This window comes from Bacillus rossius, chromosome 10 (genome assembly GCF_032445375.1).
Source record: "Bacillus rossius redtenbacheri isolate Brsri chromosome 10, Brsri_v3, whole genome shotgun sequence".
NCBI lineage: Eukaryota > Metazoa > Arthropoda > Insecta > Phasmatodea > Bacillidae > Bacillus > Bacillus rossius.
This window is the reverse complement of record NC_086337.1, coordinates 39044673-39070344: the sequence shown is the minus strand read 5'-3', so window position 1 is coordinate 39070344 and position 25672 is coordinate 39044673. Positions and strand designations below refer to the sequence as shown.

Below are 25672 nucleotides of genomic sequence, written 5' to 3'. Positions count from 1 at the left end.
GCCGACTGAAAAGAAAGTTCCCCATTATTTTATTTGCTCTCGACTACCTTGGGGAGAAAGAAAAAGGGAATACGGTTATTTTTTTCCCCAAATGATCAAACGTCGCGTGAAAAACTTAACAAACACACTGGTGTCAATCTCAGCTTCATCCAGTTAGTTTGTTTTTATTAAAATAAACATAACGTATTTATTTTTATAATATAGCAGAATTTCATCTAGCACAGAGCTACACGGGTTGCCAACACCTCGCCGCAGTAGCGGGATGTTTCATCCTGAAATGTATTTTCCCCTCCCGCGATACCACCATTAGCCCTGCCCATGCGGCCCGGTTGGCGTGCAGGGATGCCAACTTGGGGATCCCCCCCCCCCCCCCCAAATTTAGGGGGAACCAAGATGTAATGGTTTTTTTTAGGGGGTACATTTATTTAGGGGGATTCTTTAGGGGTATTTGTTAGCGGGTACATTATTTAAGAAATTTTTTTAGGGCGTGAAATTAAAGTGTGTATCTTGAAAACAAAGTGAAAAAAGAACAGCAACACAAGTGACGTTGGTGGCTGAATCTCGCACTACGACCAACAACAACTTGCTGGTCAAGAGAATTCCGTTTTTTATTTTTACCGTTCAACGTTTTCACGTTGTAAGTTGTCTGGTTGAGGTTGTGTCAGTTAGTTTGTTGTCTACTCGCGAGTTTTATTGGATATCAAAGTAAGTCGTTTATGTTTTTCTGTGATGCCAAGGAATAAAAAAACTCGAATAATAATTAATTATTACACGTACACTTAAAACCGAAATTAAATTCGTACATACATAAAATTGTAGATACTGAATGTTATCTTTTCAAAATTATTATGCTCTGTTTGGGCAAAAAAAATAAGGAAATGTAAGGTTCAAGAGAAGATAATTTTAGGTGTACAATGAAAACTTTAGGGGTTTTTAATCGAGATCTAGGGGGATTTGAAGTTGGTCCTAGGGGGAACACACTGTAGGAGTTGGCATCACTGTTGGCGTGACGTCGGGCCGTAAGGCTTGCCGTTCATCTTTTAGATCCTCCGCCGGGAGCAACCGGCCCTCGCATGGAGGTTAGTCATGCCACGTGGAGCTCACAATGCGCAAGTCGGCGGTAAGAGATGGATGCGCCTTATCACGCTTGCGCGTTCACAATGCGCAGCCGAGCAGTCGGCAGTACGAGATCGTGCCGGCTGCCGAAAGGATGTTAAAAATAAATAAAGAATACACTCATAAACTTCAGATACAAATGCAGGGCGTGTAGAAGAAGCAAGATTTTCAATGAACGTAGATCCGTAAACACTTCTGTTTATGTCTAAATTCTAAATTTGCCTCGTTGCCGTGTGCAAGGAGATAACATTTCATCCCTGCTATTTGGAAAGCCATTGTTGTCGGCAAGCTACGCGACTAATCATGCGAATGAAAATGTTGTGTTACCGTGTACACGGTCGCCGATCTGGCTTTTCCACGTAATAGGGATCCAGTGAATCTCAATGCACACGCCAACCGTTAATAATGATTGACAGCATCATCTCCGTAACTATGTTCACGGACTTTTCTGCATGTCCTGTCTAGACTTTATAGCTGTAGGTCACAAAATATTTAATTTGTGCATATTATTATGTGTGAATTTTTTTTTATCTCAAAATAGTAAATTTCAGCAAAGTTAACTGACAAAACAAATAATTACACTTTCAGTCCGCCCCTGTCGAAAGTTAAAAATGCGCCCAACTGTCAGGATTTCACTACTCGGAAGTTTTTTTCCGAACTCCGCGTGTACTTCTCTCCCCTCCCCTCCCATCAAATTTTCCCTCCCTATACCAATTATTCTCCACTTCCCATATCCCCTCATATAGTCTCCTATTGCCACATCCCATCAAAATATTCACACTCGCTCACATTCACACTCGCTCACATTCACACTCGCTCACATTCACACTCGCTCACATTCACACTCGCTCGCATTCACGCTCGATCACATTCACACTCGCTCGCATTCACACTCGCTCACATTCACACTCGCTCACATTCACACTCGCTCGCATTCACGCTCGATCACATTCACACTCGCTCGCATTCACACTCGCTCACATTCACACTCGCTCACATTCACACTCGCTCGCATTCACGCTCGATCACATTCACACTCGCTCGCATTCACACTCGCTCACATTCACACTCACCCTCCCCTCGGCAATCCTCTCACCCGTTGTGTCGCATAAGCGACCAAGCCTTTATCGCGTAATGTGTGGGAGGGTAATGGAAGAGAGAGAGAGAGAGAGAGAGAGAGAGAGAGTGGGTGAGAATTGTCGGTGTTCACCAGGTACCTTATCCGTCCTTATCTCTCCGCACCTCTCGTGTTATAATAGCGCTGTAATCATACAACACCCCACTCTCAAACAGCGGCCAGAAAAGGGAAGTTGTGCTTTTTTTTTTTAGGCCTGGCCACCGGAAGCTAGCGGTCCCTGCCAGGCAATAATTAACCTCCTCGAGCACGCAGTCTCCCGCTCGAAACACCCTTCTGGCCCCTTTCCCGGCCTCCTCTTCAACCGTTGGCGAGAGAGAGAGAGAGAGAGAGATACTTACCGGAGTTAGTATTCTGAAATTAAAATAGCCTCCAGTCGCCGCCTCGTTCGCTGTGCTTATCACCAGCGTGCCTCCTTCTCCCCTCCCCTGACCAAAACCCTCCACGACTTCGTGTTAGTCCGGGACGCGCATCTATCCACGGGGTTATTTAGCAAAAAGCCCTCCCCCTCCCCCCCCCCCCCACCCTTAACCATTCCACCCTAGCCTGTGCCAGTTGGACGGACGCCAGTTTCATCCATAATGCATCGTTCAAAATCCGCGTGGCCGGCGTTGGCGGCCGAGTTACCCCCCCCCCCTCCCCCTCCCCCTTTCCACCTTCTTCACCCACTCAAACCTTCACCACTCACTTCTTTTCCAACCACATTCTGAACCGGATGTTCACGTCGTTTCGCTCGTAGCCTCTTCGGTCCGCCCGGCTTAATTTTCTCTTTCCCTCCTTTATACATTTCTGTCTCTCCATCTTAGCGTTTTCTTGTGACTCCAGTTGTAACAATAACGTCGTAATGAGAGAAGATACATCCCCGCCCCCCTTATAATATTCCGCCCCCCTTATAATATTCCTCCCCCCCCCCCCTTGTGGATCATACCCTTGTGTTTCTGTTGAAGTCTGAGTGTGTGTCTTATTTCAAATTTGACAGTTCTTAAAAGACCTATCAGTTGTACATATTTCCCAAACGTCACTCGCATAGCATCGCGTGGTGTTTGTTTACGGACACGGACCACCACATGAAGCGGTTTGCGAGCCCCGTTGATAGGACAACATTGGCAGAAGGATACGTATACAGTTATTTTGGACATACACCATTGCAGTTTTTCACTGTTAAGTCAAACATTCAAAGAATGCAAAATAAATAATTCAAAAATTCAAACCCACAGAGAGCAAGCCTAAATCAGCTGATATCTTACAGATGGGACCCGAAGTTGAAAATAAACAGGTATTATGGACACAACACAATAGCACAGTCGTACACAGTAGGTTTCCTATGGAAAATCAGTAGCGACGTTTCGGGGATTGGCATCTGTCATACGTAAATCGCTCAGCGGCTGACGGACAAACGGCTCTATATGTTTTAGTTGCTATGCGTATTATCAAATATGCAAGAATTACAATTAACTAACAAAAAGATACTGTTTTGAACATCTCTACCCAGAATTATTTTTTTTTGCACAATTGGCTTGGGCAGGTGTGAAAGAAGGAAATATATATACACACACATTATATATTATATATATAAAGTATCACATAGACATTGGCAACGATTACGCGTTTTGTTTTCCGCGAGTGATTTTCTGTGACTAGTCAACTACCAGTGCTTCTCATGGAGAATTTATTTGGTTGTGCATACACTCATTTTTGCCGAGAAGGGTTATTTCTGGACGTAAAGCATACTCCCATCCGAAAGGTAGCAAAGGACAGTTTTTGGTTATTATTCCTTATCACATATCCAAGTTTATCTCTTGATCCTAATGGCATGTTGCTGTATATGTTTGACTTTTGATACATGATGTTTGCTGTTTTAATTTTTTACGTCGAAAGATCCTTGACACAGCAAAAACTCTAATATCACAATACCAAAAAAAAGTAATGTCTTGTGAGATTTTTTTATATATTTTACAGTCAAAAATAATTGTTATATCACAAGTTTTGGTTATGTCCAGGATCTTTCGACGTACTAAATTAAAACAGCAAGCATCATTTATCACAGGATCAATGTATACAGGATACGTGATACGTAACTCAAACATATTTTTGAACGCGTTAAGCGTAAAACCCACCACGTGTAGCAGTACGAATTGACGATAATTAAGTAATAAATTATTGTACGAATGTTATTTGCGTTATTTGTGATACATGGACAATATTGAAGGCAGACGAACTAAGACTTGTTTGATCGTGCCGAACAACTTCCGTGATAACAGCCCTCGGGAAATGCTTCGCCTTTGTAAGGACCTCACCTCCCGCGCTCCTGTGTTTCCAAATACGCCCGGGTGGCACCGCCACACGCGAGCCGTCGCTTACCGGAACCCGGAAACAGGCATAATTGGCGGGCTAATGAACCGAGTCGGGCGGCGCTAATGCCGCCCCACCCAGTGTGTTTTCCAGAGCAAAGTGCGCCTGAAGGAGAGAAAAGGAAGAGAAACGACCAACGCGTAGAAATGCCGGGCCTTTAACGAGTGTTTGCGTGTTGTTTCCTTCTCAAGACATCAAGAATCCTTCTTCGACATCAAGAAGATGTCGTGAACTTCCTTCTCGTGTTTATGTAGAACTTGCGTTTGAACGTGCTGAACCATTAACTGTGTGAAAATTCGAATCATGTGATGGATTCAGCAACATTAAAAATGTAATTTTATCCTCGATTTAACTTGTTTTCAATCAGTAGCCTTTCTGTATTTCATTAAATTCATGTTTTAGCTAAACAATTTTTACATTAATTAATGTGATTTTATATATACATACTAGCTGCAGTACCCGGCGTTGTCCGGGCTGAACACAGGGTGATATATTGTCCGCGAGTTAAAGCTATATGGATATTGCTATATGACAGTGTGGCGGTCATAGAGAAATGACACACAATTGCTGTTTGTATGTCTTATGTCTAGAGACCTGCAAAATTCGCGGTTTCGATGGCCTTCAGGATAGACTGCACATACCCCTGTACACTCGGGCAAATAACGCAAGTTCATTGGCTGCCGACTTGTAAGTCGTCTCAGCTGGTTTGTCTGTGATTCGATCCTTCTTTGGTTGAGGGTTTGTAACTGGTTGAGTTTCGTCCGGATGAACAGTAAGCCAATAGCAAAATTATCTAAGAGGTATATGTGTTTGAATTCAAGCCTATCACCGAATGAATCCGCGAATTTTGCAGGTCTCTACTTATGACCTATGATTTTCTGTTTAGCCATGGCGATCAGTTAAACGATTTAGAAGTTGGTGCAGCGCCATCTAGCGGCGAGTTACAAAAAAAACTTTCATTGGCGATCGGTCAAACGGTGTCGGAGTTAATCAACTTCATAGGCTACATACCAACATATTATATATATATGTTAAATATATATACACGTTAAAAATAAATTATGCCAGCTTAAATGCTAGTTATGTGCAAGTAAACACAGATTTCACTGCCAGGTTAAACACAATTCATTTTTCTTTTTTCTTTTTTTTCATTACAATCGGTCACTAATGATTGTCACACTATCAACCGTACAGCATAACACCAAATAAATTTAGTTTTGTCCCTAGTTATATAAGGATTTATGTTATTATTAGAATTCTTCGGGTCCAGGATCTAGGTGTGGTTAATACATTTTTAAGTTTTAATAAAATTTAGTCTAATTTGTATTTTAGTTGCTTTGATATTCATGGCATAAAAATAAAGGATTTTTATAAGCCTTTATAAGGGACGGAAGTTAGTGTTCGTTGGTGGTCTACAACAATGTTAGTTTAGCAAAGTTGTTTTACAATACTTTAACATTTTTGGGTCGTAAAATCGCTATATTAATTTACATAAATGCCCATATAATGCAATACACAGAAATTGGCATTATTTGAAGTGGTTGAAACAAACACCACAGATACTCAAATAGGAATGTACCATTAACTAGTTCTTTCAAGTATCAACTGATGTATTAAAACATGGTCACACAAAAATTAACATAAATTTTGGTATTTAAACATAAACGTTTACAGATATCTCCCGATTCCTTTACTACATTAAAGTCCTAAACATAATTTAATGGTTATGCTTCCTATTTATTATTTTTAATATATGCATTAGACAGACATATGTTAAAAACGATTTTTTAACGAGCGTGATTTAAAAAAAATGGGCACCAACCTAACAGTAACATTTGTTGATTCGTGCCTTTAATTAAAAAATAATAATAATTAAGAGGTCTCCTCAACACTAAAATGTTGTACGAATCACAAACAATGATACTAAAAAAGTAAAATCTCAGCTTGTTCACAATATTAGAAACTATTTATAGTTCAGCTCTGAATGTGAATGACATTCTGATGTTGGTACATACGGAATCGTGCATGCAATAAGCGCATCGTAGGCCCTATCCAGTGGCAGTGTACGGGTGTTGAATGGATGCGCAGTAGTTTCATCATGGATGTAATGCAACCGGGGACACGCGCTCTCTTGTTGCAGATGGCAGCCAGCTGGGACAGCAGCGCCTCAGGCGGACGCACCGCAGCAACAGCCCCGCCTACGAGCCCAAGCTGCGACACACGCACCACCTGGCGGATGTGCGCGCGCCGGTCGCAGAGGCGCTGCGAATGGCAGACCAGCCGGCCACGTTGACGAAGGTTAGCGAGTGGGATAAGTAAACAAGGGTGGGGTGAGCCTTTCCCGTGATTTTCTTACAACATTTTTTAAGGTTATGCAGTGTACACTTCTTACGTGAGTTGACACAATCTTAAACTATAATATGAAGCATGTAGATATTGCTTGCGAAAAGATTTTTTTTATTAGTTTTGTGTGTTGGTTTACGTGAAGCAGGTTTTTGGGAAGGAAGGGAGCTGGGATATAAATCATGCATTGGCTGCAACTTGTGAAATCCGGTTCAACAATGAAGTCCCAAAGGAGAAAACCCTTTCTAAATGATTAATCCGGAACACAGAAATTTGCGGAAGGGTAGTTCCTGGTTCGAAGGGTGTTTGGTCCGCTACTTGAGACGGCAGGAGTGAGCCGCCGAGTTTAATGAAAAGCAGGGCAAACACGCTGTTTCCTGATTGGTTTATTTAGCAGAGAAACTGGTTGCTCTTGGTTGGACAGAACCTTCAACTCTTTTCAACCCTCTGCCCTTCCTCCCTTTCTTCCTCCTTCCTTCAACCACCCTTCACCGCCTAGTATGCATGAGGTTGCTAATAAAAGCACGCATAATGTATGCATGAGTTGGCGAATAAGTCGGTTGAATGGCCATGATGCCTGTGGGCTTGGCAACCCATGAAACACTACTGGGAAAAGGAACAGAAAGTAACCTCCTCACTCATTGCGTAGAAATGGTTCCTTGTCATCAGTTTATAAAATGAAACATAGTTTCTTGATATCTTGTACTAACAAGTTGTTTTGCATAACTTGTGTAATTTTTTTCATTTTGTAAATAGTGTTTGAAAACTATTTAATAGGTGAGATTTTTTTTTCCTGCTTTGGTTAGTGCATGATTTTTACCATCAAGAAATATGTCTGAAGGACAGGAATTAATTTGGTTTCAAAGAAATTCCTCAAATGTATTTTATATTGTGAATTGTAAATTACATTTATTAGTTCATTAAATAGTTTGTTTTGCATGTTTTACCAATGTTAAATAGTTTGAGTGGACAGATGTCTGGGATACTATGCTATTTAAATTGTACATGTACAAGAGTTGGCCATACTGATAGTTTCCCAGCCGTGAAAGATCAAGGAACATTTTACTACCGACACACCTGTAATGTAAAATATTTGGTATTAAATTGTAGAATCATTTTCATTATATATCGTGAACGTAATTTATTCAAATCTTAGTAGTGTTAGAATCATGTTTATTCTTATTAGTTATACTTATAATGTATAAATAAAAATATGCAATATTGTCTCCTATCATCTCCTTTTCTATTCCATGGCCCCCCAGACCCTTGGTATGGTCCTTCACTGAAATATTCGTGCCCCCACAGAGTCTTGGAGCTGCCGCTGGTTACGTCTGTCCGACTGCTACGCATGTTGCTTGTGTGCTTGTTGTGCAGTTCCCGAAACGTCGCTTGTTTCTGTTTTGCAAAAAAACTATTGTGTTTGTTTCGTCTTTTCGTTTTGTCGTGTTTTTGTCTCGTTTCAACCGTTGTGCTGAATATTTTTGGGTTAAATATTTTTGTGTCGTCATCATTTGTGGTTTTTTTTTTCCGTTCTCTTAGTACATTATTCTTTGTTCTTCTTTGTTTGTTGACTATATTCTTGTTACGGAATATTTTGTGGTGTTTCTATCCTGTTGACAACAGCAATTTTTTGTTTAATTTGTGTTTATTGTCTTTTGGGTATTTTTATTTATTTATTTATTTTTTAGTTTTCTTCTACAGAAATAGTGCTTAGCAATGGCGTATGTCCAAAAACTTACATCAAGTGATGTTGCTTGTCTGATGCTCGGTGTTGTTCGTGGTGTGCAGGTGTCCGTCGCGGGCGGCGAGATAGGCACTCGGCTGGTCATCCAGGACAACCACAAGCCCGTGTTCTCCAACTGCTCCAGCTACGAGCCGTACGTCAAAGAAGAGCAAGATGTGGGCACCTTTGTCTTCCAGGTACGTTGCGCCGAATAGCGAGTGGTTCGGGAGTCTTGCGGCACCACATGCTGTGTGACGCGATTAGAATGCAAGGTTGTTTCTCGCTGAAAAGAAGTTGCCGTAAGCTAGCTGTCGTGAGATGTGAAGCTTTATTATTTATTGACGTGACAACGTCTAATAAATCGATGAACGCCGGCTGCACGCACGAAAAAGTGTCCCGCAACGCACATTGTCCCACTACGGATGTCCCAATACGGATGTGTCCTGTTATGCTCATTGTACGCATGCGTGGCATCTCTCTTCCACTCGATTGGAACAACCATCGATTTGACTTTTCAATCAAATTTTCGTCGTTTGAAATATTAATATTATGTAATTTAACGATCGTCCACCGATTTTCAGCACAATCGGTACGGTTATTAATTTCCCGCCTACCACTATAAGAAATAAACATGACGGACTACATACGTTTTTAAAACTTCTACAACACAAAACAAAATTTTTATACATATATTTAACATCTGAAAACTGTTTCCAATATGGCCTCGTGGCCGTGCGATTATAATCGCTGACTACTAATCCAAAGGTTGATGGATCGAATCCCGGCCGCTGCAATACTTTCATTTTTGTACTTGTAAAAATAAATACGGCGCGCGTGACACTACAAAAGTAATAAATATATTTGAATTAATGAATGCAAATTCAAGTAAATTTATCAATTAAATTGTAGATTTTATTTCACTCCTTCTTTGTATCCATACAAAATAGTGATAATTCAATAAAAATGATTCAATTTTATTTATAAAAGTATGCAGAGGTAAATTTTATCATACAAAATATAGAAAAATTAAAAAAAAAAATTCTTAAAGAATATAATATTTTTAATGCCTAAATGGTTTGGTTGCAAAAACCTATTACGGCTCAGTCTCAGGCCGAATATGATATTAAATTTTCTTCTGGATCAATCATTTCATCAATGTTTGGTTATGACGTTGTCACGTTAAACTATCGTCCGTAAAACGACTTTACAGACAACCAATTTTGTGTACATTCAGCTTTGTGTGTGTGTGTGCGCGTGTATGTGTGTTCGCGTGTGTGGGGGCGCACTCCATGCATTGACAGTGTTTGTTGTTTCCGCAGGTGAAAGCAATAGACAAAGACCCTCCAGAGTCCGGGGGCACCGTGACGTACACGTTCGTGGAGAAAAGCGACGAGAAGACTCCCAAGTTCAAAATTGATCCCAACACTGGCGTCATAACCACTCAGACGGTAAGTGCAGATCAAAGCTTTCAACTTTTTTTTTGTTTCATTCTGCAGATGCCAATAAAACTTAGTTTTTTTTGAAAGAAAATGTTCTAATGTCTTCAGCTTTACTGTGAAACTGAACTAAAAAAACATGTGCTGAACTGACAATTTTGTTATTCCGGGGGTGCCTATAAATCACTAAAGTCACAAGAAAGTGGGGGGGGGGGGGGGGGGGGGGGAAACTGAAGGATTATTTTTAAGTCACAAAGTACCAGAAAAAAAAAAGTAATTGTGTTGTAAGTAACAAAATTTTAATTTCCAACAGTTTTAATTTTTTTTTAATTTTAAAGTCCTGGACAGGTTATAGATGCTAATTTAACATAAATATTTGGAAACTGTTCACTTAAATCAAGTGGAAATAATCTCTAAAAGTTTTTAGCTTTCTAGCTTAAGAATCTGTACATTCCGGGGCATAGTATATCCATCTAATATTATTTTAATTTTGCCTTGGATTTAAAAAAAAAAGATCCTGTGATATTATTAGAGGTCCTCAAAAGTGCTGAAATTGGTTCGGAATTGTTTCATCATTTATAAGAGACACCCTGTTGTAGCAACAAATAATAAAATTTAGAAGATAAATCTTTTATATTGTTAAATAAGTAGGTTTTAAAGCCAATTCTGTGTGTTCATATTTTAAAAAAATTATCTTAAACCATTTAGGCTTTAGAAATTATTTTTAGTGTATCTTAATTCATTTTTTTTTTCATAACTTTTGTTAATTTAGCAAGTGCTTCTGTGCTTATTTATGCTGTGGCTACCCACCAAACAGGAATTGCCACTGTGAATATAACGTGAATGCTATGTAGGGACGTCGGAACATTTTCATGAGTGGGGGGGGCGAAAAGATATATCACACTTACCTCAGTCCTAGAGCGGGGGGTTGAGGGGCCCTCCTCCGAAAAAATTTGGAATTTTAGATGCAAAATTGTGCTATTTAATGAGTTTCCGAACCAAAATATTAAATATACCATTCTAAGAATTTGACGACGTAGAATGTATTAAATACTACTCTGACAGTAGATGTAGTACAATTTAAATAAAATACCATCTAGGAATTTGCAATCATTTTACAGTATATTGACAATCATAAATTTGATTTTCTAATCAATGTGATCACCAATGCAACGTTTGTAACTACTGGTTGAGAAAAATACTACTAGGACCAAACATTTATTCTGGGAAAAGGAGGGGGGTGAAATGCTACTCTCGGCCCCCCCCCCCCCATGCATAACAGCACGGGGGCAACTCGCCCCTGCTGCCCCCCCCCCCCCCCCCCCTGTTCCGACGTCCCTGATGCTATGCGTATGTTGTCGATGAAACCATCACTTGTTTGCACGCACTGCCGTGACAGTATTCTCGCAAGCGTGTGCATGTTTTTGCCTCCGCAGGTGTTTGACAGAGACGAGCCCTACAGGGACAAGGCAGAGTACCTGGTTATCCGCGCCACCGACAACGGCCGGCCTCAGCTGGACGATGTGTGCAACATGAAGGTTGTGATAGAGGATATAAACGACAACTTCCCGGTTTTCGACAAAGTGGTGAGTTGTGACGGCAATCTTTCGTTTGGTTTGAGTGGGAATAGAAAGGTTTGCAGGATGTAGGAAATTTTCGCGTGTATTTGTCCCTGGTAATGTTCAGAGCTAGAGAAAAAAAAAAAAATTCTCGTTTGGGGTAAAGATTTAATGGATGGTGTACGTGTATGCATTATTTGTAAACTAATTATTTAGCAAAAGGGGTATATTTGAAATTATGGACATAGTTAAGGTGATACATTTGTATTACTACGTACTTGAATGTTCACAAGCCAAGGATGTTAAAAAATCTATCCTACTTACAACAAAAATTTTAGGTATCGTGAAATGGATCTAGTTCACATTTTTCTCGGTGAATGTTAGTGTCAACTTTACAACAGAATTTTTAATGTTATTGTATAATGAGACCAAAGTTTTGAGTTTTTTTTTGTATTGGTTTTTATAAACAGACTAGTTTTAAGCATACATATATTATTAAATTAATTTTTTTTTTTTTTTTTTGTTATTTTTAACCCCGTTAGACATTCATATTACTTTTTTTTTTTAATCTTTCTTTTGTGTTTTGTGCAGTGACGTAACTATGTGGATTGTCACAGGTCTTTACAGGATACGTGTATAAGCAAAAGGATTATAAAGATAAGGTTTGTAGCTGGCTAGTTGTGTTACGGAGGCATGTGGCAATGGCACCGCACGTATGAACACCTTGCACTGCACGCACGTTTGTGTGTGTGTTTTTTAAGTGCGCATTGTGCTGACCTTCGCACACCCCCGTGCATGCGTAACGGCCGGAACTCTTCAGAGTTGTGTAAACGTTTCTGCTTTGTAGTCCACTTGTCGTATAGAAATGTCATGTGGTAGGCAGCTACGCACTGCGCATTGTGTAGTCGTAGAAGAAATCTGCGTAGGAAACAGTGTTGCTAATATTCTTGAGAACGTAAACTGTAAGTCTTCCTTTTTGCACTTGACGTCTGTACCACTGAAGTTGGTCTGCACCACTTAAGTCTATAATGATTGAATAATTTGCAATGACAATGGAGATTTTTGACAAAAACATTTTTATATAAATTAAGCGCAATTTTTGTGGTGTGATTGGGTGTAAGGCCATAGTAATATTTGCGAAGTAAGTCAAGTAGCTAGCTTAGTGAAATTTGAATTTGCAAGCCTTAAATTTGAGCAGTTGTGTATATGTTGTGTTGGTAGTTAATGTGATTAACTGTTATTAAATGTGATTAAATTTTTTTATGTGGAGGGAATGTTGTGTTGTGGTGTGACTGTTGACATACAATTAAAGATCTAATGGATTAGTTCAGGACCACAGAAATGCCAGAACATCGATTTAGCCAGATTATTGAATAGTAACACCACATTAAACTGTGGAATGTTAACGGCTAGAAAACAGGAGAAACTGCACAGAAAAAGAAAACGGACGATAAACAGAGTTCGTACGATGCCTTAATATTCTTAAAAAATATTTGTTTGTGTTCAATTGAATATGGGTCCTTAAAAGACCTGGTATTTCACTAATTATCCTAAAACATCTTAAATAAAGACTAAGAGCATGCAAGTAATAGAAAAAGTTTCTTAAATGTTCTTTTATTTCCGACTTTGCAGCAAACAACACTTTGCGCCTGAACAGTACAATTAGCGAATTTCGGGTCACGTAATTAAATTTTATAAATAAATAAAATATTTTTCATATTTTTTATCTCAACTTCAAACTGAAAAGGTGTGTGTTACTGTCTTACTTTGAGCATATAAAGTAAATGTAGTTGGAAATAAAATTAAATGTTATAGCTATAAATTTCAGATGGATGCTATGTTTGGGTTAGTTATGTGTTCCAGAGAGAATTGAAGTAACCAACAATTATTTTTTGTTCATTAGTTACTAAACATTGGTATTTTCTAAAGTATTTTGTGATATTAAAAATAGTTATTTTTACAAATTGTTTCCTAGTGAAGGGGATTTAAAAAAAAAAAAAATTGATTGTCCAAGAGAGTATGAACCTTTTGGTTGTCCAAGAGAGTATGAACCATGGTAACGCCATGCGAACTAGGGCCAAGGTCACATCTGAAATCACTCAAAAAAAATCTGAACGGGAGTGGCTCAATAGAGGTCGGATAACAAAATGTGCCAAACTAGGTATAGAAAGACGGAGAGTTTCTGTATTGCATCAGCTTCTGCTAAAATAACACTGTCTATTAATTTGTTGTATGAATATAGTCTGTCTGGCAAAAAAAGTGCTTTTTAGTACTATTGCATTATGTCCCTATACAGTAGTGCATAACCTCAGTTAACGTCTAATTTTGGCTACTTTTTTCCATATGTTGTGGTTATGTTGTATTTTTGATCTTGATCTTTCGATACTCATTTCTGATAAGTAGGTAAGATTTATTAGAGCTTTTTAGCTGTAGTGGGCATATGTGCATTGGTATAAAATTGTTGATGGCTAGTAATATATCCTAGCATCAAAGAAGCATAGTAATATTTGACAGTTACTCATATTTAGTTATTATGATACATAACTTTTGTTTTTACAGTGACCATACCACCTTATTAACAATTTAAATAAATCCTGAAATTTACAGGAAGGAGGAATAATTAATGTGCCCTTACAGAATATTCTGTTTACATAGTTATATTTTTCAGTAAGTTCAGCAAGTTAATTTCTTTTTGAATGTGTGACTTGATTGTTGTTTCTAAATTGCTTTTGTGATGTTCAAATTATTGATGTGAGTAAATGATACCCGAATTTCCCGTTAGTGTGAGTGCCTGTTAGAAGCAATTACGTTACTCTTCTAGTAATTTTTTTTATGTTAACATGTTGCAGTTTAGTACCACTTTTGAAGTGTAGGGTCGGTTGGAATGTAACAAAAAATGTAATTATTGGGAGTGGGGTGCTCGATGGTGGAGAGGAGGGGAAATATTAAGTGCACCACTCTTCACTCTCAGGCAAGCATTAGCAAGGGACACTGCAGTGCTGCAGATTTCGTTAAGCTGAAATGACAAGAGATTTCTGTTGAAAAATTTTTCATTTTTAGATTTCACAGAAGACAACTAATGAAAGATAATTTGATTTCTTTAGCTGTGTGATATCGGGCCTTAAGTAAAGCCAGAGCAGAATAATAACATCCTCACAAATAATGGTGGTAGATTTTGCTTTGCATCAGTGCCATTTCTGGAATGGCGCACTATAAGTAATTACCTGATTACGCACTAGATAATTGTCTTTTTCTGCAAGTTTAGCTACAGTGTGGACCAACTTTATTTTTCGTTTCAGAGTTACTTGGAGTCCATGCCACAAGATACGCCAACCAATCGAGAGGTGATGAGGATATCTGCCACGGACATTGACGATGGGGAGAACAGCCGTGTGACCTATAGTTTGGAAGATAACCCTGGCTATTTCAGAATTGACAGCAGTACAGGTGTCATTTTTCTGGACAAACCAATTGATGTAAGTTAATTTTAATTTGTTCAGCATATACTAGGCATGTTTAAAAGGTTGGTACCAGTGAAGTGTAATAAATATTTGTGATATTCTTTTAAAATGTTATATTTTCACATAAAAAGATATTACATCAAATTATTATTTTTTTTACTACATAGCTTCTACCAATATAGATAATTTTGGTGCATTAAGCATATGTTTTTGCATTTATTTTTAGAATGATGCAGCTTTTGAAGATAACTATTGCTGCACAGTGATTCTTGAAATTTGAGTACATCACAAGAAAGTGACTTAAGCGATGGGTCTCACAAATATTTTCTTAGACTTTCTGCATCAAAACATTGTCGAGAAGATTCCTCACTTATTACCTCGCCATACATATTTGGTTCCTCTTTGGTTAAACTGTCTCACCAACTTTCTCACCATCTTCGTTATTACATTTTTTCTGTTTAATGTTTCTAATCTGCCTTAATGAAAGTTGCATAAGAGAATATACTTAAACATTTTAAGCCTTTTAAATGAATTGTAATCATACACGACAAATTTTTTTTTTGAGAGAGGTATTAGTTAATGAATAATGGTAGGTATTCTGGACAACGAACGCAGTGCTTTGACAGTCACTTTTGAAAAAAAATTTTTGCATTCTAAACACTCCTCGTACATTTATTCTTAAATTTTCACTTTCTAGAAACCAAGCAGATGTGAGACGAATGGATATAGATACCAATGTAAAAATCAATGTTTTAAATTATTAATTATTTGATGTTCTGAAATTATTTTGCTAACTTGTGGTTTTATCACGTGTGAATGGGAAGCTCACAAAGCAGGCTGTGGTGTTCCAGAAAGATCCGGGGTACATGTTCCGGATGACGGGCCGGGCAGAGGACCACGGCGAGCCGAAGCGCACCTCGGTTATTGGGTTGGAAATCCTCGTGGTGGAGTCTCACAAGAAAGCGCCAGCTTTCATCGATGTCGACAGCAACTGGCAGATAACGCTACCTGAAAACTACAGCAACTACACCGCGCCTTTGCCCAACGGCAGTTTCAAGGCTGTGTTAGTATACTTAACTATTGTACATTTCAAGAACTATCGTAATTTATTCCTAAATTATATTTCAGTTGACTATGTTTTTTTATTTTAATTATTTTGTGTGCATTTATAACTCGGTTTAAAACAGGCAAAAATATATTTTTGTTTAAAATTTATCCTCAGTTTATTTCATATGTACATAAGCTACAACTGTAATCAGTGGTCTTTTTTTTATTCACTTTCCAGTTCGAACATCGATAACGGGGAGCTGACGTTCGAGCTGGTCACCGGCAGGACGGAGCAGACGAACAGCAAGACGACGTTCATCCTGGAGTCGAAGGACGACACGGCGTTCCTGAAGCTGGGCAAGCCGCTCGACTACGAGACGATAAACGAGTACGTGCTGACGCTGCGGGTGCAGAACAAGCAAGGGCTGGCCGCCGAGACCACCATCAACGTGTTCGTGACGGACGTCAACGACAACATCCCGTCCTTCAACTTCAAGGAGGTCCCCGAAGGCATCGTGCTGGAGAACGAGCCGCCGGGCACGCCCGTCATGCAGATCCGGGCTGTCGACATGGACGGGACATCTGCCAATAACCAGGTTAGTTCCACAATGCTACCATTAGTTATGCACCGATGTAATCGTTTCAGCATCAGTATCGGCCGATATTCCCATATTTATGAAAAGTATTGAATCGGTTTTGTATCGGTAACAGAATCTATATCAGACTTCATCCATATCACCCATCACTAGTTACAAGTATTGTATATTTCACCATAACTATTACTGATTTAGACATCTAACTGGACGGTGTTATGCAAAAATTAGTTGACCAACAAAAGTTTTTTTTTTTAATTTTGAGCTCAATTTACTCAGTTCTAAATGTCTTTGTGTGTAACTTTTGAGTTCTGAATGTTTGTGGGTTGACCCATGTTTACATAACGCTATACAGTTATGAAATTGTGGAGTGTTATTTATTACGAAAACAGAAACTTGATAATGCCTGAAACATAGTGTCTGTTATGTATAGTTTTCACATGTAGCTAATTTTATCAGTACTCCCATTTCTCCCATTTTGTTCCATTAGCATATTATCACACTTCATCTGAAATGACCTCGATGTCAAAGAGACATTAAGCACAATATATCACATTCATTTTACACATCAGAGTGGATAGGTTTACACAAATTTGTAAATTAAAAGTTAACCACATCGACGTCGGCGGCGAAATTACCTGCAGTCTTCGGCAATCGCTGATTATAATAATTTTCTCACCTAACGAAAAAAAACTATGGTGTAGAGATGTTAGGGAGAGATCTGGGTTAGGAAAGAGCTTAATTGCAGCTCAGGCTTAAGCATATACACCTAATTATGCTGAGTATCGGCCATGCAGGAAGGGTAGCATGCAGTTTTTTTGTGGTTTTTGGGCAGTGGTTGGCATTATGATTAACTTCTTTTTCTTAACTCTATACTTACTTATATATCTGTTTTTGACAGCAATAAAATAATTTCTGTGTTTGGTAGGAATAAAATATTTTATATCTTTTCTAGGTCGCGATAAAATAAAAAGGACTAACTACCATTAGGACTAGAAAAGTTTTCCAAATGACGCCCAGAAATCATTGGGTTAGTTTTTAGCCTTAAGATCTTCGCTGTTCAATGCACACCACTTTTATTGCCGAGTTTTCATCTACTCTTGACATATGGGCAGGAGTTCCTGGACTGGCACGTTGTGAATATTCATTCCAGGTTCGCTACAAGCTGGATGAGACCAGCAAGAATCGAGACCTCTTCCACATCGACCTGGACACCGGCAACATCACCACGCTGCAGACGTTCGACAGGGAGCTCATCAACCGCTATGTCATTAAGGTCATTGCCTACGACAACTCACCCTCTGCTCTGAAAAACAACGGGGAACCAAACAAAGGTTCGTTCTTGTATACACATGGGCAGTTAAGTTAATCTCTTCTGAATAAGTCTCAGCCAAGAAGTTTCCTGGGCAACGACGGTTGAGTGGTCAGATCATTTGCTTGCCAACAAGGCAACCCGGGTTTGATTCTCGAAAAAGTCATACCCTGATTTTTAACAAGTGGGAGATTGTGGTGGACGTTGCTGTGAGCTGATGGGTTTTCTCAGAATGCTACAATATCCCCTACACATGCATGTCTTCAGTGCTCCATTTTCATCTTATCACTTTTCTTTGTGTCTAATGACCACAATATTGATGGGGTGTTAGGTCCTACCGTATTTACCTTAATGATTTGCGCACAAGTTTTCCAAAATTCCTAGTGCACAGCTTATTACTCGAAAACTTGACGATGCTCTTGGTAAAGCTGCATACCACAATTTTCATCAAGCTACAAGGTTGGGAAACATGAGGTTACTTATGGGACAGAGAGAAACACACATTGTGTGTGTTTATACCTGTTAGAAAGATGTTGCCGTGGCAACAGAATGATTGCATTTTGATCACTTACTGTTTCTGAAAAACTTAAAAATGATTAAAGAAGCTGAGTAAATGGGAAATAGTTCTGGGGGAAGAAAGTGCATGAAAGTGACATACTTAATGGGAGAATTTTTTTTTTTTTGGATGGGTGTATTGCAATAATAATTTTATATGAAAGTGGGTATTGGTTGTGTGTAGCATAACAGTGTGTGCAACAAACAAGGCGGAGACGTGAAGCAGCAGTTAAGGCATCTCCCTTCAGGTTTAAAGTTCGACAGATTTACAGCTGAGAGTGTTGGAGATAAGTAATGAAGGTTGGATCCAGTCAGGTCAAACATTTTTCTGACACAGTGACAGGGTGGTTAAAAATATAGAACCCACAAGGGAAGAAGTGCGCTGCCGGAATGCTTCCGAATATAACAAACTAATAGTTAAACTAAATTTAAGCAGAGATACCCCGAAAACTGGATAATCCACACTTGGTTAATTGAGTTTACTGTATAGATATTAGGGGTTTAGGCCTTATTTAAGGGTGCAGCATATTCTGTTAAGTACTGTAAACATAGCATAAGTAAATAATAATTAATTTATTCATTAAAATAATAAGTATTTTGCAAAATAGTTAAAATAATTTTTGCAATAGACCTATAAATAAACACAATTAGACCCTTTTTAAGAAGTTTTCTTGGTCTATTAGGCTATATTTTTAGTTCCTTCTGAAACTGCTTGACAGTTTTGCCTTAGATATGTTTTTTGAAAGTTTCTTTAATTTGCAGAACAATAAATTCCTTTTATTATAAGTAAAACTTTTGTACCTTTCATAAATAACATACTTATTTTTTTTTTTTTTTGTGCAGCTGAAATCAACTTTTGGATCAACATTGGTGATAAGAATGACAACCCTCCCAAGTTCACAATGCCGGTGTACGTGGCCAATCAGATCAACGAGGATGCCAATGTGAACCAGCTAGTGATCCAAGTGGTTGCAGAGGATAATGACACTGGTTAGTATTATGTAATGAATGTTTAATTTTCAAAGTAGTAATTAATTTTTTGTGTGGAAAGTTTGTCTTGCTGTAGTTTTTTTATAACCAGTATTCTAAAACAAACACATCCGAATATACTGTATGTTTGTTTGTTGAATGTATGTCAAGCTATTTCCTATATTGCTTGTCCACAGTGGTATTGGGAACAATTGCATTTTAAGTTTATGATAATGCTGTAACATCATTCTGTAATAGAAATTCCTTATTTTAATAAATGTAAAAAGAAGATAAGTTTTTTCTAAGCATACAATAACTTGTAGTCAATTAAAAATACATCAGTTTCTAAGCATAATAGGGGCTACAGTGGTTGAGTGGTTAGATCGCTCACCTCCCGCCAAGGCGATTCAAGCAAGACGAAACCAGATTTTTTTTAGAAGTCGAGAACATGAATGAAGCCATGTATTGTTGTTTTTCTTGATGTACTCATATTTATTCCACCCAATCATTCTGTCAGTGCATCTCTTATCACCTTTCAGTGTCTATAATGTCCTCAGTGTAAATGACTCTAAGATAAATCCATTTAATTTCATTTATAAGCTTACCAGAACCACAAGAAGTGTTTGATTCAAAAGTATTATCATTGCTAGGCTGTGTTGCATGCATCAAATAATGTGGGTTTTGATTCTTGCAATGACCTTCTTTTTTCTCTTACAATTGTAGTCTTAAGCATATAAAAATGATAAAATAAGTATGCTTTTGTATTCATACTTACTTCCATAGCTAACCCTTCATTCTACTGAATACTTGGAAATCATATTTGTCACAGCATCCCCAGTTACGTACGACATTTTGGAAGGCAACGTGGGAGATGCATTCTTCATCGAAAACAACACCGGTAAAATTAGAGTGAAGAACCCGCTTGACTACGAGACAATCACAAGTGTGAGTACATGAATACATGTCTATAATTCCATGCTCTTTGATTAACTACATTATCTGTTGGAGTGGTTTTGCTAGAGGTGTTTGGTTTTGGATTTTCCAGTACACGTTGTTGGTTCGAGCATTTGATGGCAAGTACAACGACACTGCGAAGGTGGAGATCAAAATCACCAACGTGAACGACAACCCGCCGGTGTTCTACAAATTCAACAGCAACATCACAATACCAGAGGAGAAACTAGTCGAAGGATGCATTGCCAATGTAAGTGAAAATTAATTTTTGAATTATTGATTTCTAGAGAGATCTCGTTTACACGAGTGGTCTATTACTTGACATGCCTTTCCACCTGCTTAGATTGTCTGTTTTTAACCAGAGAGCAGTTTTCATTTGCTGCAAAGTGTTCGTATGAGTTCAGTTATTGTCAACGTTGTGCAAAAGTAAGTGAATAAAAGAAGACTACCAATAATAGCACACTTTTGACAGCAGAAGCAAATTCTTAATTTTATGCAAAAAAAATGTTTAATTAATAAAAGTTGAGATACATGTTAACTGTACAGTTTGTTACTATAAAAAAAAAAAATATTGTAATGGAATTGGATTTAACTATAAAAAAAAATTTAAGTGAACTTGGGGCACAGGAGCATGTGTTCAAATGATCTCAAGACGATCTCAGAGAACCATAAAAATACACCACTGTCACAAATTATATTTAATTTCCATTATTTAAAGGTTTTTCGTGACTGATAAACTGCTCAACCCAATGTGACATCTTCCACATCTATGATCTGCTGCTACAAATCTTTTGCAAATACAGATTTTTGCTTCCATCTGAGTTTGCTGGAAACAGTGCAGGGTGTTTTTGCATATTTATTTCAGAGTCTTGATCACCACTGTGAGCATGTTAATCGCTGATGACTCAAAACTGTCACTCAAATCTTAAAACTTAGCTTTTGTGTGTGTTTTTTAACTAACTCTTTTTTTGTCTCTTGTGCCCCTCCAGGACATAATTCTGGTTCCACCCTTGCTTGTGTTAGCATATACAGTAGAACCTCTATTATCCGTGACCCAATTAATCGGGCATTCGGTTAACCTGGTTCTTAATTAAAAATAAAACTTTATTTTGGGGGGGGGGGGGGGGGAGGGGGAATTAAGCCTGCAAAGTGTAATTCATTAGGGAAGGGACAAGAAAGAAGAAAAACTAAAAACAAACTAGAAACAAACTGACAAAGAAACGGACTTGAATTGCAAATATGATTCATATTTTTCATTGAAACACTGTATTTTAAGGCATTAAAAAATAATTTCATTTCTAGATATTTTAAAAAATTATAATTAGTGTCAGTAATACTTGTCCATTTGGTTTGCATAAATTAATTTACATAATTTTGCTGTATTGTATAATCTAAATACATTTGAATTAGATTATCCGTGATTTTCGCTTATCCGTGCTGACCTTCTCCCCCCATTACCCCGGCTAATCAAGGTTCTACTTTAAAGTGAATTATAAACAAGTGTTGCTGAAGATGACCTTGTCGTTGTGTGCCCTCGCGATGTAGATATCGGCTTACGACCCGGACATCCCGGACCGGAATGCTCCGCAGAACATCCAGTTCTACGTGGTGAAGAAGGAGCAGAGGGAACTCCTGACCATTGACGAGTCGGGCTGCCTGAAGCTCATCAAGGTAAGGTCCTGTGCGCCAGCGCTAGCCAGCAGCAGAATCTGGGTTCATAACGCCTCCTTAATATCTTTAAAATGTTCTTTACTTAGGTTTTTATCATTTAAGATAGCAGCGATCAATTTTTTTTGGAAGTGCTGCGTTAAAAAACCTCTTGATATTTATCCCCCAAATGGAAAATTCAACATTGCAGTGTTCCCCATTTTTTTTTAATTGTGTGCGCGTGTCAGTTTTGCAAAACTGCCAGACTGTCACAGTATAAATTCTGCCTTTCTGTCAAAATATTAACCTAAAATTTCATGAACAAAAATGGCAAGTGATAACTAAGGGTAGCATTTTTTTTTAGTAAGACGTAATAGTTGGCGAATTCTTTGCTTGGTTCGTTTGCCAACATATGTTGGGTGCACAACTAGCTGCGTTTGTGTTGAATTGGAGAATATGCAGTTATGGGCTGAGGAATTTTTTTTCAGAGTATGATAATGAAGGTGTTTAGATAAGCTGAAATGGACTGTGATTGATGTGGTTTTGATTTTGGTACGTAGCATAAGGCATAGGGGCTAAGGAATTTTTTTCAGTGTATGATAATGAAGGTGCTTAGATAAGCTGAAATGGACTGTGATCGATGTGTTTTTTGTTTTGATACGTAGCATAAGGCATATGCAGACTGTCACAGTATAAATTCTACCTTTCTGACAAATATTAACCTAAAAGTTCATAAACAAAAAAGGCCAGTGATAACAATAAGGGTAGCATTTTTTTAGTAATACGTAATAGTTGGGGAATTCTTTACTTGATTCGTTTGCCAACATATGTTGGGTGCACACCTAGCTGTGTTTTTGTTGAATTAGGGCATATGCAGTTATGGGCTGACAGCTGAGGAATTTTTTCAGAGTATGATAATGAAGGTGTTTAGATAAGCTGAAATGGAACTGTGATCGATGTGTTTTTTGTTTTGATACGTAGCATAAGGCATATGCAGTTAAGGGGCTAAGGAATTTTTTCAGTGTATGATAATGAAGGTGTTTAGATAAGCTGAAATGGAACTGTGATCTATGTGTTTTTGTTTTGATACGTAGCATAAGGCATATGCAGTTAAGGGGCTAAGGAATTTTTTTCAGAGTATGATAATGAAGGTGTTTAGATAAGCTGAAATGGACTGTGATCAATGTGTTTTTGTTTTGATACGTAGCATAAGGCATATGCAGTTAAGGGTCTAAGGAATTTTTTTAGAGTATGATAATGAAGGTGTTCAGGTAAGCCAGAATGGAACTGTGATGGATGTGTTTTTGTTTTGATACGTAGAATAAGGCATATGCAGTTAAGGGTCTAAGGAATTTTTTTCAGTGTGTGATACTGAAGGTGTTCAGGTAAGTCAGAATGGAACTGTGATCGACGTGTTTTTTGTTTTGATACGTAGCATAAGGCACATGCAGTTAAGGGGCTGAGGAATTTTTTTCAGTGTGTGATAATGAAGGTGTTCAGTTCCAGAATGGAACTGTGATGGATGTGTTTTTTGTTCTGATGCCTAGCCGCTGGACCGCGACCCCCCGCACGGATCGCCAGTCTGGCAGGTGCTGATCGCCGCCAACGACGAGAACGGCGGCCGCTCGTCGCTGCAGTCCACCACGGAGGTGATCATCATCCTGGAGGACATCAACGACAACGCGCCGACGCTGGACATGGTGCAGCCGGTGGTGTGGTACGAGCGGCAGCCCCCGGGCAAGATCGCGACGCTGCAGGCCAAGGACAACGACAGCGAGAGGAACGGGGCCCCTTTCTACTTCAAGCTGGACTCCAGCGCGGGTCCCGACATCACGAGCAACTTCGCTATTACCAACAGTGAGTTGATTGTTGTGTCCATGCCAGTAGATAGAGGTGGCGCAACTGTTAGGAGGCCCTGCCTAGTCAGGCTTTAGTGAGGCGGGATGAAAAGAGTGAAGCTCACTCGTGCATATTGTGTGGTATCGCCTCTTAAGCATAATGTTCTGAACTAATGTGCAGCCTTCTTGTCTTGCATAGGGCAACTATAATATTTTGAGTGGTAACATTTTATGGCGGAGAGATGAAGTTAAAGTTGTAATGCAAGGCCCTTGAGTGCTTTAAGAATCTGTTCCGGGCATTCCATGAAATCACATGTTTTAGCCTTTTTCACATTCCTTAAAATATTGTTTAAAAACAAAATCTATAAACAGAACTACTTACCCACCCTCTGTGTATTCTTAATGTTTTTCTTAAACAGCCGCCACTCAAATATTTTGGGCAATTGTTTTAATAGCATGGTTTCTTCTAAAGCTGTGCACATTGTGTATGTACCCAGCTAGGGGGCGCCCTTAAACACTGGACTCGCATTCCTGGTGACTTGGGTTCGAATTCCAGTCCATCCATCCTGAGTTTGGTTTTCCATGTTTTCTGTAAATCATTCCAGTTAAAAATACTGGTATGGTACCTTGACAATGGTCATTGACAAATTCTTTTTTCTATATCCATGTTTTTTTATGTGTTAGTATCTGATCACCTCTTGTTGACAAAAGGTTATCTATTTATACCTGTACGTATCAACTTTTTGACATCGAATAAGAACTAATCTGTAGTTTGTTTGAGGTTGAGTGAGTGTTTTTGAAAACCTTGCTTAAGTGCTTAGAATTCACTTTGGTTTTTTGAATTGGCATACGCTGCAAAACATGTAAGTTTATTTTGTGTTGTAAAGACAATATACAAACTATAAACTTATAACTTTTCAGTTTCTATCAAGTTAAACATTTTAATTTTAATAAAATTTACTGCATAAAACAGATATTTGCCTAACTTACTATCTGCTGAAGTGCATTTAGTTTCAGTACATGCATTAACTTCCTTCAAAAGTTATTTCAGAATCATTTAAATTAATGAGAATGGTCTATAGTCACACAGTAGATACTCAAAATTTTTTTTTTTACAGATTTTTTAGATTTTATACGATCTGGCCACTTAAATTTAATTTTTTTTCTGGTATCCAGGATGTAAAGTATCACAGTACATATTTAAGGTTATATTCATTATTAAATTTAGTTTGAAAAACTTCTTAACTGAAAATTTTAGAATGTCTTGAAACCTGTTACAGCTGTAATTAAGATTTTGTGAGTACAGTTATGGAACATGTGCTCCAAACTGCATGCATTATCTTCCACAGGTAAAGACCTGCAGGCTCTGGTGACCTTCGACAGAGAGGAGCGGAAAGAATACATACTGCCCATTGCGATCACCGACAGTGGTTCACCCCCCTTAACTGGCACCAGCACCCTTAAGATAGTCATTGGCGACGTCAATGACAATCCTATGGGTCCAGGCGAGAGCAACATTTTTGTGTACAACTACAAGGTACAGCCTTCCTCCTTTATGTCAAAATTTGTTAATTTTATGTTCATTGTGTGCAACTTTATTAAATTACTAGCAGTGGTAACAGGCTTTAAACT

At 38.4% G+C, this 25672-nt stretch overlaps 1 protein-coding gene across 1 annotated transcript in view; it reads left to right on the top strand.

Moving 5' to 3' along the window:
- Positions 1 to 25672, top strand: part of LOC134536007 (DE-cadherin) — a 483280-nt gene that overhangs the window by 439624 nt on the left and 17984 nt on the right. Inside the window, exons 2-15 of the mRNA XM_063375498.1 lie at positions 6744 to 6901; positions 8735 to 8866; positions 9989 to 10117; positions 11542 to 11691; positions 14964 to 15140; positions 15977 to 16188; positions 16411 to 16768; positions 17919 to 18099; positions 19476 to 19622; positions 20431 to 20546; positions 20647 to 20805; positions 22101 to 22226; positions 23750 to 24059; positions 25390 to 25577. Coding sequence (XP_063231568.1) covers positions 6744 to 6901; positions 8735 to 8866; positions 9989 to 10117; positions 11542 to 11691; positions 14964 to 15140; positions 15977 to 16188; positions 16411 to 16768; positions 17919 to 18099; positions 19476 to 19622; positions 20431 to 20546; positions 20647 to 20805; positions 22101 to 22226; positions 23750 to 24059; positions 25390 to 25577 — 2543 coding nt within the window. The remainder of the gene's footprint in view (positions 1 to 6743; positions 6902 to 8734; positions 8867 to 9988; positions 10118 to 11541; positions 11692 to 14963; positions 15141 to 15976; positions 16189 to 16410; positions 16769 to 17918; positions 18100 to 19475; positions 19623 to 20430; positions 20547 to 20646; positions 20806 to 22100; positions 22227 to 23749; positions 24060 to 25389; positions 25578 to 25672) is intronic.